Source organism: Anolis sagrei, chromosome 6, assembly GCF_037176765.1.
Source record: "Anolis sagrei isolate rAnoSag1 chromosome 6, rAnoSag1.mat, whole genome shotgun sequence".
NCBI classification, from domain to species: Eukaryota; Metazoa; Chordata; class Lepidosauria; order Squamata; family Dactyloidae; genus Anolis; species Anolis sagrei.
In genome coordinates this window covers 38,989,673-39,009,050 of record NC_090026.1, presented here as the reverse complement: position 1 = coordinate 39,009,050, position 19,378 = coordinate 38,989,673, and the positions used below count along the sequence as shown (strand labels likewise).

Sequence of the window (19,378 nt, the reverse complement as noted above, 5' to 3'; positions counted from 1 at the left end):
AAGAGCAATCCAAATTTAAGTATCTTGCAGAAGAGACTCATATCTAAAGGCTTTTGTAATCTCCCTGTTTACTTTTAATCTCTCCAAAAAGAATTTTGAAATAAGCACTCAGCTTAAAGTGGCGGCAGTTCGGAAGAATTGCAAGTTGATAACTGCTTGCTGGAAACCAAGCCTACAGCTTTTAAAGAAGTGATACAAAAATCCTTTTTATCTTCGATAAAGTGTGTGTTTGTCTCTATCCCAGCTCTCCTGGCAATCCCAAACAAGGGCGCATTGTTCAAGGGAAAACCTGCTTCTCTCATATTGCATTCCTCATCTGCCAGAGTCCCACCTCTCAGAGTCTTAGTAATTCTTCAACCATGTCAGGGCAACTCTTTCTCATATTCCTTCCCGACCCATTCCTCACTCCTTGGCTCAGGTGCCACTTTCAAGGGAGAATTCCACAGCAAACCCCGCAAAGCACTTTGATTTTATCCTCACTTTTGTTCAGTCATGTTCACTCACTGTATCTTCTGCCCTGATCCCTTAAAGTAAAAGGTGGATTTTAAGATGATTCTTGGGAAAAAATAGTGTAGATTTTGTTTTGGACATTTGCTCAGAAGGAACAGTCACTCTGAATAGCTGTGGCTATTCATTTTGCTGTCTTAAGCAGTGTTTCTCAACCTTCCTAATGCTGCAACCCCTTAATACATTTCCTCATGTTGGAGTGACTCCAACCATAAAATTATTTTTGTTGCTACTTCATAACTGTAATTTTCTACTGTTATGAATCGTAATGTAAATGTCTGAAATGCAGGATGTATTTTCATTCACTGGATCAAATTTAGCACAAATATCTGATATGCCCAAATTTGAATACTGGTGGGGTGGGGGGGGGGGGGTTGATTTTGTCATTTGGGAGTTGTAGTTGTTGTGATTTCTAGTTCACACACAATCAAAGAGCATTCTGAACTCCACCAACAATGGAATTGAACCAAACTTGGCACACAGAATTCCCGTGATAAACAGAAAATACTGAAAGGGTTTGATGGACATTGACCTTGAGTTTTGGAGTTGTAGATCACCTACATCAAGAGAGCACTATGAATTCAAACAATGATGAATCTGGTCCAAACTTGGCACAAATACTCAATAGGGGGAAAAGGCCTTAATATTTGAGAGTTGTAGTTGTTCAGATTTATAGTTCACTTATAATCAAAGAACAGTCTGAACCACACCAATTGGGCCAGACTTCACGTACAGAACCCTCATGACCAACAGAAAAGACTGTGTTTTCTGATGGTCTTTGATGACCCCTCTGACACCCCCTCACGACCCCCCCCCCAGAGGTCCCGACCCCCAGGTTGAGAAACACTGGTCTAAAGTGAAGAACAATTACTCACCATATCCCCTCATATTCAGTGTGCCAAAGCCAACTGGACTAGAAAATTGCTGATGGGAAAGCATAGTCTATTGCACTCAAGACAGTGGATAAGCTCAGCTGGCATAGGATTCATGCCACACAGCCCTTTTCCCCAATGCCTGGTTGCTGCCTCCCAGAATCTGTCGCCTGAAGAGGGGCTGATCCTGGGAATAGCTGTGACTGGGTTGTGATTCACGAGATCTCAAAAACCTTTGAAAACAGACTGAACCGTCCCACTGTGATTTGGTAACTTGCCATTTCTTCACCTAGAATTGGAAATTAAGATCACTCTTATATATGGAAGTTGGGCGTATGGGGGACATTGAATAAAATGGCTCTAGCAAGGGAATGAGCAGCTGAAAACTGGTTTCATGCTGAACCATTGTCTTCTCCGGGGTATATGAGAATCCATCACTTCCATCTTCTTAGCGTGGATTCAAGCTGCGAATTGATTGCAGGGTAGTGGACATTAGGTTGCCAAGAAGAGGAGGGAATTTCAATTAGTGTTGCTAATCATGGGACCAGGTAGCAAGTAACATCTGCTGAAATCCCTCCTGAGACAGTGTCATAGTGGATTTGGCATCAGATTACAACTCTGGAGACCAGGATTTGAATCCTGCTCAACCATATAAACCTACTGGATGACTTTGATTAAGGACCTCATCACATTGAGATCTACATTGTGGGAGATTCATCATGGATCTGACAAATCCAGTGTGAAACACGGGGAACCCATTGCCCCATGCCCCACATTGCCCCTTACCTCATCCCACAGGGGAAGCATCACCTCCCAGCTTCCCCCCCTCCACCCACCGTTGTACTCAATGAGAACATGAGAAGTTTCCCATGTTCTCGCTGCTGCTGTTTACAATAATTTCACTATATTTCAAGGACAGAGCCCCACCAGAAGTAGATATATGTCATTGGATGGGATCTGGTGGGCTCTGTTCATGAAGTGAAGTGAAACCGTCATAGGACCGACAATTTTGCCCATGTGGTAAGTCATCCTCTTTCAACCTAAGATGTAGATAACAAATCTCTTCTAAAAAATCTTGCCAATGCAACCCTAATTGGCAACTATCCTGCATTATAAGAAATGATATGCAATGTTTGGCAGATGTGACTCTCATAAGACACTGGGTTCTTGGTGACATGTTCCTACTTGAAAAGATAGGCATGCTCTCCTTCACCTCTTTAATGACTTGGGATATGATAGTGTCCATTCAATTGTTTTTTTTTTGTTTGGTTTTTTTTTGTTTTTTTGTTTGGTTTTTTTGTAGCCATGAGCAAACAGATGCTCTCCCTTTATGGATCTCCAATGAATAACCTGGAAATAGGAGATGGGTTTATTCCACCATACACAAATACTGGTGCTGGACTGCAGTGAACATGCTAAATATTTTCCCCAAACCACCTGCAACAATTGTCATCACTCATCGGGGCCATTAGCCCTAAGTGGCCACCCTAGACAGCAGATTTTGAATGTCAGTAAAGCAAACGAGGTAGGGTATGGTAGGTACCAGAATGGAATCAGCATTAGTAACTGCCCATTATGTAATCAGAGCCTGGAAACATTGTTTTTTGTCTACAACCCCCAGAAACCACTGCTAATTTTCCAAAGTTCTTGGATAAGCTAAAGCAAAATGCCAGTATGCACTATATCCACACAATCAGATGAAAGCTATATTTGTTCATTGTACAGGTTGCCAGCCATTATAAAACAGACCATGTATAAATGCATCCTACTAACTGTGCCAATAAAATTAAAGAGCCACAGGGCAACTGAAATAAAAAGCCTACTTCAAAGATATGGTAATATCCATACTGCTAATGAATTATTGTGTGAGGTCCTAGGAACCTCACAACTGTAGCCAGCATGTTGTAATGGTTTGACTACTGGGTTATTAGACCAGGAGTACACCTACACTCCTGGTCTGCCATGAGTACCAATGATCATGGTATCCTTTGCTAGGAAATCCATCAATACTACTCCGTGCTGGTCCCAAAATACTGTGAGCATGACCTTGCCTGCCAAGAGTTGGGCACGTGCCTTCTTTGACATCCCTTTAACTGCCATGGCTCAATGCTATGGAATCCTGGGATTTGTTGCTTGATGAAGTACCAGGTATTCTTTGGCAAAGAAGACTAAAGAATTTGTGAAATTACATCTCCTATGATTTCATAACATTGAGCTATGGCAGTTACGGTGGTGTCAAACTGCATTAAGATCTTCTGGGGATGACCAACTCTTGGTTCCACCTCCTTCACAGGCACAACTGGTGGGGACGAGAGACAGGACCTTCTCAGTGGTGGCCCCTCCGCTATGGAGCTCCCTCCCCAGTGAAATTAGATCAGTTCCCTCCCTTCTGGTCATCAAAAAGAAATTAAAAACAATGTGGTATATGAATCTACTCTGACCATATAATGTAGTCTCAAACTGAATAACCTTGAGCAAGTCACACTCTTTCAGCCGAGACTGAGGTTGCAAAGGCAAAACTGTTCTGAAGAAATCTTGGCAAACAAACCCTGCAATAGTATTACCATAAACTGGAATTCATTTTAAAGCACATAGCAAGAACAAAACAGGGGATATATTGAATATGTTTGTTCCTGCAGTGAGAAGAAAGCAGAAAAGTCTTACTAATACAACATGTCAGTAAATCCATATTTTCAGCTCATTTGTGTATTTGTGAACTAGTCTATATACCTTTTAATTATTTACCATTTAATTATATCCTTGTTACTTTTAGGATTTGTAATTCTTATGGAAAATTCGTAATCCATGGGAAGTGGATAAGCTTTTGCACCTGCCCACTTAATTACAGGTCCCTGTAATACTTTGAAATTTCTGCAAATAGGATGTTGTGTGACCAGTTTGGCTTCCAAGCCAGTTAGACAATTCCTGTAGCTTTTATTTATTTATTGTTTAGCTCATTGCTATCTCACATGGGTGGTGGTGGTAGTGACACTGTACTTTCTGATGATTTAATGTACAAAAAACCTTGTTTCATGCGCAAACATTGCTTTGTAAGTAGCATGGTAAAAATACTTCAGGTTTCAGTCTGAACTTCAAAGGCATTCTATAAGGTACCTTTTTTGCATTGATTTTTTAAATGATTTGCACACAAAAAGGGGGGGGGGTGACAAAGTGTTTTGCTTCAAAGCACCGGGACTGTGGCGCAGCTGGCTGCGAGTCAGCTGCATTAAGATCACTACTGACTGAATGGTCGTGAGTTCGAAGCCAGCCCAAGTCAGAGTGAGCTTCCAACCAAAATTGTGTAGCTTGTGGTCGACCTTTGCAGCCCTAAAGACAGTTGCATCTGTCAAGTGGGAAATTTAGGTACCACTTATGTGGGGAGGCTAATTTAACTGATTTACGAGGCCATAAAAATCTCCAGGAAGTATGCAAAGAATGAGGACGTACTTCATCAGTATCACAAATGGATGGTGAAGCTACAGCTTCCGTGGTGGCCAGAAAAAGCTAGAATGTTAAATAGCCTCTGTGTTTCTGTCTATATATGTTGTGTGTCTATGGCATTGAATTTTGCCTTGTATATGTACATTGTAATCCGCCATGAGTCCCCTGAGAGGTAAGAAGGGTGGAATATAAATACTGCAAATAAATAAATAAATAAAAGTTGTCATTTCCCCCAAAGAATACCATGTCTTTTGCATATAATAAATGGCTGTAGTTACGAATTTGGCTGGATTTGAAGTTATATTTTTCAGGTTTCCCTTTAGCTTGGTTTGAAGAATGAATAATGTTAAGTAATGAGAGACTGTTGCAACTGGAAGACCATGATCTTAAGTTTGGATGGCACAGTTAGATATGACACGACAAGATAAAAGCTACTATAGACTTTCATCGCTTTGTGAAATGTGGCATTTTGATCATTTGCATTAGACCAAATCTAGTGTTCTAAAATTCAGTTTGGGATATCAACGCAAGAAGCCCTGCATAAGGCTGATAAAAATATTAGTGAGGAATGGATAATCTACAAAGACCTACTGTTAAAAAATGGTCTATATAGATTTGAACTAAGTAGGAATTGCTGAAAGATGGATATGATTTACATTAGCACAAATATAAACAACTATCTGAAAGCATTAAAATGGATTCAAAGCATTTTAATTTTGAAAAAGCAAAGCTTGAGATCAACCTTTGTTCAGATGCTATCCACTTCAGTGGAAAAACATATGAATTGCTATTGGAACCTGAACAAGTTAAAGAACTTGTAGTGAAATGGTCCCAGAATTTTGCTTATAATATTGAGTTGGAGGAATGGCATGTACTTAAGCCACGAGGAGACTAAATGTATATGTTCTGCTGCAGGATTTCAGCAGATTTTTTCCTTAGTTCATTTTTCATCTCCCCATCACATATTGCCAGCTCATAAACTCTGATGGGGAAACCTGCTAAGCATCTTGCAGAATACAAAAACATGCAATCCCATTGCTAACCTTAAGAGACCCACAGAATCAATGAATTTAGTGAGTCAACCTGTCTGTGGAGTCTATTAATTGAATAGGTCTGTTCTTGTTGGGACTCAAAATTGGATTCAGACCTGACTGAACAAGCTATGAACATTCCCTCATCACAGCCCAGCAGTAGTTATACGTTCACTTGACCTATGGCATACTAGAACACTCATATCCAACTGTTGAAATATCATGTCACTCTCAACTATCCCAACCCAGCAGTTATTTAATGCATGAGGAAAAAAAGCAGTCAAAAGCATTAAATAAAAGGGCAAAGGACATGTATCCAAGGCAAGGAAGCCTTCCCATTTGAATTATAGCAAACCTGTAATGTCTCATAGTTGATAGTAGTTGTTGTCATGCCTAGCATTTGGTGATGGGTAAAACAGGATAATGACTAGCGGGGTGGTGATGCTGTAAAATGTATGGAAGAGCTTAATCTCAGTCCTGGGTTCTAAAGGTCAGGGTAATCTATCTGTAAGAACTCACAGACAACTGCAATTCAGGGAGGATGCTTTAAAGATAGGATGCAGGTGTGATTAACTGCATAAAAAGAGCTAGTCTAGTCTTTGGGTTTCCCCCTGGGTTGGTGACTTGTTGGCATCCAGACCTGTATGGTGAATTCATATAGCTTGTTGAACTTTGGACCTTGAAGACACTTGAGTTGATGAACTTTGTTGCTATTGAATCCTGTGGACTGATTCTTGACTATGACTTTTGGATTATCCTTGAACTTTGGCTTCCGTGACTTGACTGTGAAACTACGACTATACTTTGGACTCTTGCTCTTTGGAACATTCATCTGTGAAATCTTGGCATTTGACCTTTGGACTGAACCTTTTGGCTACTATGTACTCCTGAATACTGAATTGGAGTTTGTAGTACTTTATTTATGTGTATAAAGTAAAATAGTTTGGGACACAAGCTGGGTGTTGTTCTTGGTTCATCTCTGCCTGCATACTGGCAGAGGCCTGGATCCTGGCAAAACCACATCATTCTGCAATTAATGAAAGATGAAATTGCACACAAACTTCTTGTAAAGATGTATAGCACTTGTAAGAACAGGTTAATGGTGGGTCAGCTATACAGCTTCCTCCCATAGGCTTCACAAATTAACATGTGATCAGACATCTGAGTAAGTTAATTTTGTCCCAATTAAACTATATCCATTGAATCAATGGAAACTTGGTAAATGAGCAATTCTCTGAGTGCTATTGTTTGATTAGGTCTGCTCTATTGGGACTAGCAATTATCAAAACTTCTAGATTAGGTGGGCCAAAAGTATCTTCCTTCTTTCCATCTATTACACCTCCCTGAGCAAGAGGAATTAATTTGCTACCCACATTGTGTAGGATCCAATTTAGATATGAAGTAATGACATTACTAGGTTGTGCAGACAGTCTAGATTGTATTTTGGTTTCAGTACATGAATGAGGCCACCCACTTGACATGTCCTTGATTCTATCTTGGCAGTCATGATAAGGGAATGTAGCAGTCATTCCTCCTGGACTGGTTGTTCATGTAACAGCCATTGAATGTCCTCCTCCAGTTATGAAATAATTCAGTAGAGGAATACAAATTCCTAGTTTTTCGAATGTCCTCATGCTTGGAGCCTCCAGGTCACTGCACAAATCTTCTCTGTGTTCCCTCCCAGGAAAATGGACCCTTGTTACCCTTTCTCCGCTGCTTGTCTTCTTAACAGCCCTGATAATGCAGCTAGAAGCTTTTGGCACTGGATTTAACCATCTACCCTTTCAATGGTCATGCAATTACTTTGGGTATGAAGTATGCAGTGGGCATTTGCTCTTTTTCCTCATGTCCACTGTGCCATATTTTCCACCCGCACTTACATTCTTGGATGTACAGAGTAAACACCACACCCAACACTATGTTTTTCAATCTAAATTTTAAAACAGCAGCAAAAGAAATACTTCTAAGCATGTGCAATTCTGATTCAAATTAACGCTAGCACCAATGTGGCTTTCCTCATTATTTGTAAGGTGATATAGGCATAGTCACCATGAGAATATTCTAATTTTTGAAAAGCTATCTTTTTGGACAACTACAGTCAACAACCATACTGGTTTGGTGTCTCTGAGAGTTATAATCTTTTCCAAAGCTCAGATAAATAATAAGAATAAACATCCACAGTCACAAGACTGCGTTGATTTACTCTGTGATTCTATAGTCAGGGTGGTTGTGGAAGTGTATTGAAAAAGACCTTCAACTGTCCTAAAAAGTGTAGAAATGACAATCTGTGTGGTGTTTGCGAAAATTGATCTGAGTTTGTGGCCACTATTTTAAATGAATGAATCTAGAAAAGTGAAGTTGTATGGGTTGTCATACTGTGTCATCCAACTGACAAAGTCATTTAAAAAATCCAGATATGGGTCAAGATGCTGATGGAATCCCATGTGCTTCAACCTTTGATCAAATGCAGACAAAATGCACTTTGAAAAATGCTCCTTAGAACTATGTTAACAAGTGCACTTAGTAATAACCACACACTGTTTAGATGCACAGGAACCAAAAAGAGTTTTATTAGGTAGAAGAGACACCAAACTGAAAGGGAAGAACAGTAAAAACTAAGTCAAAGGGTCACGTCAAAATAAGCCCTTCAGCCACCCAACTTCATCTGTGGGTTGCAGCCATGGTCCGTTACAAATCTTTGGTCTGTTTCATGTGTTCCTGCTAGAAGAAGCCATGCTCTTTACTGCTTCTTGCCATCTCCAGATTTATCTGTCGGAAAACAAGAAGAATGGATGAGAAATTAGAGTCATTTTCTTCCCTTACCACATGCTCAGCTTTGCTTCCTCAATGTGAAACATTGACTTGGGTTATTCTGCTTTTTGACACTGCCCATAATGGGAAAAACAAGCAGAACTTTTCTTGAGATTTCCTTAACTTCTTGCATGCAATACAAGTGGTAGCTGGTGGCTTATACATTCAAGGGGGGGGGGGGATATATTCACTCTAAGATATTTTAACGAGTCCCTTCTTGAGTTTTAGTGTAATTTAGAGAATTCTAGTGTTAAATTTCATTGTAATTTGCCTTTAGAGAAGGCTTTGTAAGGATTTCACAAAGACTTTTTTGTGTAAAATGCAATGTCTGTAGCAAGCAAGGCTGTGCAGAAGACTGATGGAAGAAATTTGTATCACCAAAGTGCCAGCATTGCACGGTTGTAGTAGAATGTAATGTGATCATTCTAATAAGAGTCTGCTTCTGTTTGCTTAAGCAGTATGATTGTCATAAGACAACAGGCTGGTGTGATAACCTCTTCAGTCAGGAGCAGTTGCTAAGGTGCCATTGTAGTCATTGTCTGTTTATTGCTTCTGGAGTCCCAGGTGATTACTCTTGGTTCGAGAATGTGTATTTATCCCACCCTATTATTTGTGTGTCTCTCACCCCAGTGTTCTGATATCTTATTACTTTGTTTCAACAGTTGGCCACATCATCTTGTCTGTGTTGATTAGGGAAGGAGAACCATCTTTGCCCTGGGCAGTCAAATGTCTAGGTTGGCCCTGATGTCAAGTTATTTATTTGGTTACATTTAAATCTCACTTTTATTTCTTTGTTCAGAAAGACATCCAAGTGGCTAACCAAGGAGTCTCTCACTGAATTATTGGCCAGACTAGAACTTGTTTAACATAGTGACTATGTCATACATTTTAAATACAATTCATCTTGACATCCATCCCCCATGAGTTTTTTTTAAAAAAAACAAACAAACAAACAAAAAACATTTACCAGTGGTTCCAGAACCAGATCCCGAGAAGCTACAGGATGGAGAGAAAGGGGGGGAAAAGTCCATGTGAGAAACAACAACAACAACCACCCCAGGCAACAAAGCAATGGAAACCTGGGGTTTGTAATTTGACAGCTCTCTAGCTGATAATCATAAACACTCTTCCCTAATCTGCAAATCTCAGGATTCCATGTAGTGGAATCAAAATACCTAAAAAGGAATTACAGTACTATTACTGTGTGATTGGAAAATACCATTGGTAGATACCAGAAGGTAGATACAACAGGTTTTCCTGCTGTTTTCCTTCATCATCATCAAAAGAATCGAGCAGATTATTGAGTTTTCAAAACTCAATAATCTGAGGTTTAAAACAGTCAATGGGAGAAGTGCCTGCCCATCCCCTGTATGAACATTGCATCCAGATGGCAACTTTCTGGACCTTGTTTAAGAACCTGGCTAGTAAAGTGTGGAGACATCTAGATCCTTTCATCACTGACTTCCTCACTATGTTAAACTTTCTTTTACTGCCATATTACTGCCAAAGATCTTGGAGTCCTCGTGGACAACAAGTTAAACATGAGCCAACAATGTGATGTGGCAGCAAAAAAAGCCAATGGGATTTTGGCCTGCATCAATAGGAGCATAGTGTCTAGATCTAAGGAAGTAATGCTACCCCTCTATTCTGCTTTGGTTAGACCACATCTGGAATACTGTGTCCAATTCTGGGCACCACAATTCAAGAGAGATATTGACAAGCTGGAATGTGTCCAGAGGAGGGCGACTAAAATGATCAAGGGTCTGGAGAACAAGCCCTATGAGGAGCGGCTTAGGGAACTGGGCATGTTTAGCCTGAAGAAGAGAAGGCTGAGAGGAGATATGATAGCCATGTATAAATATGTGAGAGGAAGCCACAGGGAGGAAGGAGCAAGCTTGTTTTCTGCTTCCTTGGAGACTAGGATGCGGAACAATGGCTTCAAACTACAAGAGAGGAGATTCCATCTGAACATTAGGAAGAACTTCCTGACTGTGAGAGCCGTTCAGCAGTGGAACTCTCTGCCCCGGAGTGTGGTGGAGGCTCCTTCTTTGGAAGCTTTTAAGCAGAGGCTGGATGGCCATTTGTCAGGCGTGATTTGAATGCAATATTCCTGCTTCTTGGCAGGGGGTTGGACTGGATGGCCCATGAGGTCTCTTCCAACTCTTTGATTCTATGATTCTATGATTCTATGAATTATGGTAATGATGTATGAATTTACACATATACATAAAAATTGCATATGAACATTTTAGGCCTTCTTCTCTCCTCTTTTCCAGTGATACACTTCCTCATTTGGGGAAGCATGAAGAAGTGGTTATTCGAGACACCTGTACATTTACTTACTGGAGGTCCTGGCCATCCAGAAGCTGGCGGTAGGTCTGGATCTCCTGCTCCAGACGAGACTTGATGTCCATCAGCATCTTATAGTCGCTGTTTTGACGTTCCATGTCTGCGCGGACTTCTACCAGTTGTGCTTCAATGTTGCTGATCAGATTCTGTATCTGGCACAACTGAGCACTGTAGCGATTCTCTGTGTCTGCCAAGGTGCCTTCCAGAGCTGCTTTCTGAGAAGAGAAGTCACACTGTTGAGAAAACCCATTCAATGACCCTCCCCAATGTACAAGTATCCACTCTGCAGATATGTCAGAGGTATTATTAGAACTGGGCATTAGTTAGGGAATATGGGATCAAATGGACATCTTTACTGAAATGCTGTTGGGAACTTAGGTCTTCTCCTATTGCATTACTACATAGGGGAGCTAGGAAAAGTTATCTATATACAATGAACCTATACACAACAGGGACAATACACAATGGGAGCAAAGTGCATTGATCCTGCTGTATAAAAAGACACCTGCTAGCAAGTGCTGATGTGAACTGGCATACTCTTATGAGTTTCCTATTATGTAACTTTGCAATCCATGAACAGGGTTTCTTAATGTCTCTGCTATGTAGCTAATATATGTGAAGTTATGTAATATATACCATGATAGAGGAACTTGTCCATTATTACTTTAACATTTAACCCTGAGCTGTGGAAATTCTATCTTGTCACTTAAGGACTCAAGGCTAGAGCTTAGGAATATTCTTATTTGGGACCACTTTTCCCAGAACCCTAGGGATTTTGGGAAGATAAAGTCCAAAAAGTAGTACAGGTTGAGTATCCCTTAACCCAAATACTAAAATATTCGCAACTCCAAAATTGTGTGCATGGGTTCTTTCTGGTGGCTCAGTGCACACAAACTTTGTTTGAATCACAAAATTATTAAAAATATTGTATATTAAATTATCTTCAGGCTATGTGTATAAGGTGTATATGAAACATAAAGGAATTACATGTTGAGACCAGGGTCCAATCTCCAATACTTATGTATATGCAAGTGCTCCAAAATGAGAACACCAAAGCATGAAATACTTCTGGACCCAAGAATTTCAGACAAGGGATATTTGACTCATATTTCAAAGTTTCGCTCATAGCCAACTGTTTCAGAAGCTATTTTAGAACATTTAGAGCAGAATAAGTTATTTAATAGAGTGTTTTAATGTCTGCCAAGTGTTTATTGCTGTATTTTAATGTTCTATTCTTCAAATGTTTCTACATACCATCCATACTATTGCTGATTCCAAGCCTTCAGGAAAGGGCTGGATACTAATATAAATAAATAAACCCTTTGTGATCCAAAGTATTCCTATTATTTATAGCAACAGACAGGCTGAGAAAAATATTGTGTTTATACCAAAACATTTGGAGATATATCCAAACCTATGCCAGTGCTTTAAACTTCAAAGGTCCCAGATGTGATATTCAACATTCACAGGCATCAAAGGGAAAATTCATTTATAAGTTAACAAATATTGAGAAAAGTCCCTCAGTAACAATTACCATGCTGAGCTGAGACTGCAGCTCAATCTCCAAACCTTGGAAGGTACGCCTCAAGTCTGTGATCTCAGTCTTGCTGGTTTGAAGCTGTTCAGTGTTGACAGCAACCTCATGGCTCAGTTCCTCAGTCTGTATTTTTAAGTGATGAAAGGAAAGACATTGTGACAAGAAGTTAAGATTTGTGAATGACATTAGCATAGCCCCCAACATTTCACAGATTACAACTGGGACAACACAGGCTACAGCAGGCTGTTTTCTCCCCCCAAGTCTAATAGGAAGGGCAAGATCCCACCCTTCCCTTCCCTCCCCTCCCCTGCTGACCTAATTGAAAAAAAAACTACTTTTGCACTTGAAACTCTGTAGCAATTGAAGTTAGTTAAAAACAAAAAGGAAAAGTTGGAGGAGGAGAAAGAAAAGGGGATATTTTTGAAGCAGCCAAAAAGTGGGCAACCAGAGAATTAATTGAGACTGCCTCTGTCAAATCAGGAGATTTGGGGTGTATGCATAAGGCAATGGAAGAATCCTATGTTTCTTCTACTGCATGGTTTGCTTATTTTTAAATCTTCTACTTCTTGTGTTTTCTATTTTTTCCCATCTTACCTTAGTGGTAAACCATGCTTCAGCATCCCTCCTGTTCTGGTCAGCCAGTAATTCATATTGGTTTCTCATGTCAGTCAGGATCTTGGTGAGATCAACTCCTGGAGCAGAGTCAACTTCAACGCTCACTTGGCCACCCAGTTGTCCTGATAGAGCACCCAGTTCCTGCAAATCAGAAAAAAGCATGAATTGAGGGCCTTCTTGCATACATCATTTATCTAGAGGAAGTAGAGCCACAGTTTCATTTGGATGAACTCCAAAATTATCTGATGCTTTATACAAAAGAAATAAATGGGGTGATGGGATCAGAGGATCTTCTCTCTCTTTGTCTCCTGAGAATCTAAAGAGGCTGGGTGGTGAGATATTTGGAGAGTAACAGGGAATAAGGGAGATTAATAGAGATGGTCATGATGAGGAAGACTAATTACTTTCTAGCTCATATTTGGTCCATTGTATATGATATTTTGTTATACAGGTTTACAAAACCTGTGGTCATCCAGATGTCTATGACTAAGTTCCATTATCACTGATTAGTCAATGGTTCCATTGGCTGCAATTCATAAGAATTGCTATCTGACAACTTTTGAAGTGGTTATCCAGTTTCCCCATTTTTGTGTTAATATGGTAAAGCCAAGGTCTTACTAGTAATCTGTCAGTTATGCAGAAGTACAAGCAAATTCTAAGAGGGGAATTAATATTATATTTATTTATACCCCGCTTTATTTCCCCTGAAGGGAACTTAAAGCGGCTTAGGTATTTCATATAGGATTTTAAATCTCATTCTATATCTAGGCTATCCTATATAAGGAATTATCTTTCTTATACATTCCATCACCTGGCCCCTTGAAACTGTTGAATTCTACAGCTTTCACTGTAGAGCATTTCTGAAGAGCTTTGCTTGCTTCCAAGTTTTAAAACATTGAAAGCTAAATCCAGTTGTTGACTCCAGCTAGAGCAGATCCAATGATTATTGGGTTTTACTTAACTTACTATTCAGCAATGGATCTACTGTAGATGAAACTATTGCGTTCTAAACATACTGATATTTATCTACAAATCCAGGTAAGTTCAACCATTAAAGTCAACAGAACACCAAAGAAATGTGAGGTCTTCTGGATTACCGTGGCTCAAAGAAGAGATCCACTGTAAGTTTGGCAAAGTTGGGCTTCAGTTCATCAATTATGCTTTTTGTTTACCTCTTCATGGTTCTTCTTAAGGTAAGCCAGTTCCTCCTTCAGGCTTTCAATCTGCATTTCAAGATCAGCTCTAGCCAAGGTCAGTTCATCCAGGACGCGGCGCAGGCCATTGATGTCACCTTCAACACTCATACGCAGGGCCTGCTCAGTCTCAAACCTTTTTGGGGGGGGGGAGCAACAACCACTCATAATTAGGAGCTCCTAAAATATACCAGACTAGTTTGATTTTTTTTTAAAAAAAGAAAATTAGCTTAATTCCCACAAATTCTGCATTACTTATTATTTCCCCAGTGGGAAGAAAATGCCAGAGTGGGCACTTTTAAAATCCCCTGTATAACTGAGTCATTACTTGTGTTCCTTCAGACTGTAACTTCTAGCATCTTTCGTTAGAACAACCAATGATTAGGGATTATGAAAGTTGCAATAACATCTGAATAGTACAAGTTACCTATGTTATAGCTTGTGGAACAGACACTGATTTCTTTTCAAATGTTGAAAGACACAGGATTCCTAACCTGTGTGGTTGGAGAGTAGCCTATCCAGTAAATACTTTTGAAAACATTCTGGTGTTATGCTGTTTACATGACTGTTTATCATCAGCATGTGCCTGTGGTATAGTAAATATATTTTTATATAGCTTCTTATTGTGTGTTTAGGCTTGTTATGTTATTAATTACTTATTTACATGTAGTTCCTCATGGCTTCCAGTTGGCCAATGACTCTTTGCTGGAGTTTGGGCTTTTTATTTTTATTTTTATGTAAAAAGGTATTTTATCTCCCAAATAGCTTCAGTTTCTTGGAAAACTACAACTTCAGAGTTCTAACTAAAATGTGGAGTGGGTCGATCATCAATTGCTAGAGCTACAGCTCATCTGAAAATAGTTCCTAATACACATCTCTTGCCACACTTCCCTGTCCACAAGAGGTTTACTCACTTGGTTTTGAAGTCATCAGCAGCCAGCCTGGCATTGTCAATCTGCAGGACAATTTTGTTGTTGTCAATGGTTGCATCAAGAATCTGTAAGGAAAGACGTCATACACATGTCAGGTCATTTTTTTTTTGGCACATATCACATCTTTCCTCTTTAATTAGAGCATTAACCATAGGCACGAAAACATTTGCCTGTATGTGGTGACCTTTCTAGAAAAGCTATAGTTTTTGAAGCATTGTTAGCATGGCATGGTCTTCAAAACCTTGCTCCTCTGCAACATGGGGGTTTGTGACCATCTGCGAAAAAAAATCAGTCACATCTTCACTCTGCTGAAACATTTGTCGCCATTGGCTGTGCTGCCTAGGGCTTCCCACTCAGCCATTTCTGGAAGGCTACAAGTTGTCAACCCAGAGAATCATTGTATATTGGATTCGACATAGTCATACCTAAAATAAATACACTTTGAACCAACCAACCAACCAATGGCATTGTGTTCCAGCAGGTTTTGAAGTTTTAAAGGAGCTATCCAAGTGCTGAGGACTTTGGATAGCTCCTTCAATATGTGCATTAAAACCTAAAGTGAGTTTACTGTATCACTAATCTTTAATCCATCAACTGCCTTTGCTGTTCACCAAAAGGCTGGTGAAAAGAGAGCAAACCCATGACATTTCCAATCAAGATCTACCACTTGAACAGCACACAACTGGTGAGGAGACACTCTTTCTCATTGAGGTGCCCTTTATTTAATTTCTATTTAATTTATAGCCATGCTTTCTACACATGTATTAATACATGCAAATTAGAAGCTGTAAACTGTATGTATAACTATGTTCTCTTTTGTGGGGAATGAGTTAAATTCCTTCCTGACTCTCTTCAATCTGTTGGTTTCTTTCAATCCCTGCCCAATGTCCCAGGAGATTTAAACATCATTGCTGACAATCCCTTCTTTGGTGAGGATTGGCACGAACTGTGAGGCTGGTAGAAATTACCTTACAATAACTGTTTGCTTTTTTCTTCCTTTGTGTGCTTTTAGGGGTGGGTGTGCTTCCTCTCTAAACAAACCAATGTTGTGCATCAGTGACTCCACTGCTGGGGCAAAATAAACATTGGGTGTACACACAGAAAAGAAGATTATAGTGTGCTTAGTTTGGTCAACAGACTTTTTCTTGTCTTCTTTTTTCCTTCATAGGTGATAGCTGGCTAAGCCATAGGTTACAAAGCGGTTTTATATGGAAAGGGACAGGGAATACTACATTGAAATTCAAACTCAGAGTAGTCCAGAGTTGAAGAAAGTTACTTTTCTGGACTACTACTTCCATAATCCCCAACCATCATGGCAAAGAAATTGGGGCTGCTGTCCTCCAGAAAAGTAACTTTTCTGTGCCCTTTAACTTGCTATTCAGGTCTAAGAGATTCAGTATGCAGTTGATGTAAGAGTGTTGGACTAAGACCAGGGAGACTTGTCTTTTGGTTCCTATTTGGCATTAAACTCAGTGCACGACCTCAACTTAGTCACTATCTCTCAGCCATGGATGTTTTTGTGAAACTAATGTTTTTCCATTGATATGAACAGGAACTTGATTGGACTTAGTTTCTATCCAATCCATGATTACTACTTTTAGGCATTTGAGAAGGGTGAATCATAAATGTAAACAATTTAAGACTTCAAGATGCACAATCGGACTCAGCTTTTTTTCAAATCTTTGCTTTAAGAAGTATGTGTCCCTTATAGTCAGGCCCGTAGCCAGGATTTCGATTCGGGGGGGGGGGTGAGTTTTTTTGGGGGGGGGGGCTGAGTCTGAGTGAAAGAGGGTCTATCCTAGCAAACCTTTTGTATCGTTACCCCAATACCCCCATGCATATGGGATATATTGAGTATGGTGATCAGATCATGATATGAATAAACATAACAGTTTAAATAATGCACCAGTAAGGCCTTTTCGCGAACCACCATGAGAATTTCGGGGGGGGGGGGGGGGCTGAAGCCCCTCAAGCCCCCCCCCCCCCGGCTACATGCCTGGTCCCTCTTAAATATGTCAATGCTAAGCAGTACAGTACAGCTTGAATATAAACCATTTCATTATACACACATTTTGTCCAACATGTATAGGGTTTGCTCATATCCCGATTTTAAATTTGAAAATACCAAGAGGCAGAGACTTCCTATGAAAATCTGACAAACATGTAACTGTGCCATACAAGATTTCCGTTTTTTCCTCTAGCAAAAAATGCTGATGCGAAGGGATTCTGAAAAGATGGCATATTTCGCATTCTTGCATTTTGTTTGTGTGGAAAAAGTTCAGGAGGTGAACATATACTACTGCTGAATGTATAGAGGCAATACTAGGAGGGGGAAGAGGTGGCCAAATTGCTACTATTGGCTTTTTCTGTTACCTTTCTCTATCCTATGCACATGCCAAGATTTGTCATGGCATAACTGTTGAATGGGTTTTTTTTCATACTTGTTACATTTCAAACATATGCAAAACTTAAAACAGTTATTTTTCAGACTTTGATGCCAAGACTACCCTATGCATGCATAGGGAAATGGCTTGTGTGGCCATTGCCTGAGCCAGCTGAGGGATGGTGGGTGGTGTGGTCCAGAAAAGTAACTTCTCCTAGCTCTGAAAACCTAACTGATGGGGATCAAAATAATTAGCTGAGATTGACGGGAGATCAGAATAATTCCTAGATCCACACTACACACAAAGGCAACCTTACATATTTATAACTTTTTGCAGGGATCTCTGTCCCATCCCATGCTTCATTATGTTAATCTATGGGATGTATTGTTAAAGGCTTCCATGGCTGGAATCACTGGGTTGTTGTAAATTTTTCGAACTATATGGCCATGTTCTAGAACAGTGGTTCTCAACCTGGGGTCCCCAGATGTTTTTGGCCTACAATTCCCAGAAATCCCAGCCAGTTTACCAGCTGTTAGGATTTCTGGGAGTTGAAGGCCAAAAACATCTGGGGACTCCAGGTTGAGAAACATTGTTCTAGAAGCATCAGAAGAGAATGCTTCTAGAAAAAGGCCATATAGCCTGAAAAACCTACAACAACCTAATATATGGGAACTCTTGCCTTGAGATGTAGTTTACAAGCCCGGTCCTACCTTGTCTCTGAGGTCCTCAATGGTCTTGTAATAATGGCTGTAGTCACGGGCAGGGCTAGCAGGGCCCTGTTTCAGGTGCCACTCTCGAATCTTCACCTCTAGATCTGAGTTGGACTCCTCCAGGGCACGCACCTTGTCCAGGTAGCTTGCCAAGCGGTCATTCAGGTTCTGCATAGTTATCTTTTCATTGCCAGAAAGGAGGCCATCGTTGCAAGCTCCACCACCAGCTCCACCACCAAATCCACCACCAAATCCACCACCAAACCCACCTCCAAAGCCTCCTCCAAAGCCAGAACCAAAGCCAGCACCGTAGCTACCTCCACTCATCCCTCCTCCATATCCACCGCCCAAGGCACCTCCAGCCCCAGAGGACACAAATCTAGCAGAAGAGACAGAAATGCCCCTGCCACCAGATCCGCCATGAATGCTTGGAGCTCGGAAGGAGGAATGTCCACCTAGCCCTCCTCCAACAGAAGTGGAAGACTGCCTGTAGCTGTAACTGGTCATGGTTGGAGTGTGTGTGGAGGTATGCAACCTTGGTAACAAAATCTGTGTGCTGGAGGCCGAAATGAATGCCCTTCTCCTCTCCCTGGCTCCTTTTATTCCAGCCACTGTGGGAGTTGTCCACCCAGCTAGGTGATATGTGAGACCTCTGGAATGGACCCACCCTCAACCCTCTGCCAACACATCAATCCTCCCCATTGGTCAATCAACACGAAGTGGGATGTATTTCTTTTCTAAGTTATTTTTAAGCAAACTGCATTCTCCTTCCTATACCCTCCCCACCCTGTTTTTGTCTTATCTTGCTTTCCCCCCTTCCTTTTACAACAAAAGGTATGATTCATGGTAGGTGGCTTTCTCCTTCCAGAAAAGGCAAAACAAAGGTAATAGTTTAGTTAAGCTGTAGCCAAAACCCAGAGCGCACACACCTGCCCTGCTGACACACACACAAATACACAGAGGTTCCTTTGTGTAACTACTTAGGGAAAGGAAAAG

The 19,378-nt window shown here is 40.5% G+C and overlaps 1 protein-coding gene across 1 annotated transcript; it reads right to left on the bottom strand.

The window, feature by feature from the left end:
• Positions 1-8,391: 8,391 nt before the first annotated feature.
• Positions 8,392-18,997, bottom strand: LOC132778240 (keratin, type I cytoskeletal 19-like). The gene is made up of 8 exons (XM_060781009.2): positions 18,383-18,997; positions 15,271-15,353; positions 14,336-14,492; positions 13,143-13,304; positions 12,546-12,671; positions 11,006-11,226; positions 9,630-9,658; positions 8,392-8,620 (listed from the first exon to the last, which is right to left on the bottom strand). Exons 1-8 carry the CDS (start codon positions 18,887-18,889, stop codon positions 8,592-8,594), a joined length of 1,314 nt encoding a protein of 437 aa, XP_060636992.2. The 5' UTR covers positions 18,890-18,997; the 3' UTR covers positions 8,392-8,591.
• Between the last annotated feature and the right edge of the window lie 381 nt (positions 18,998-19,378).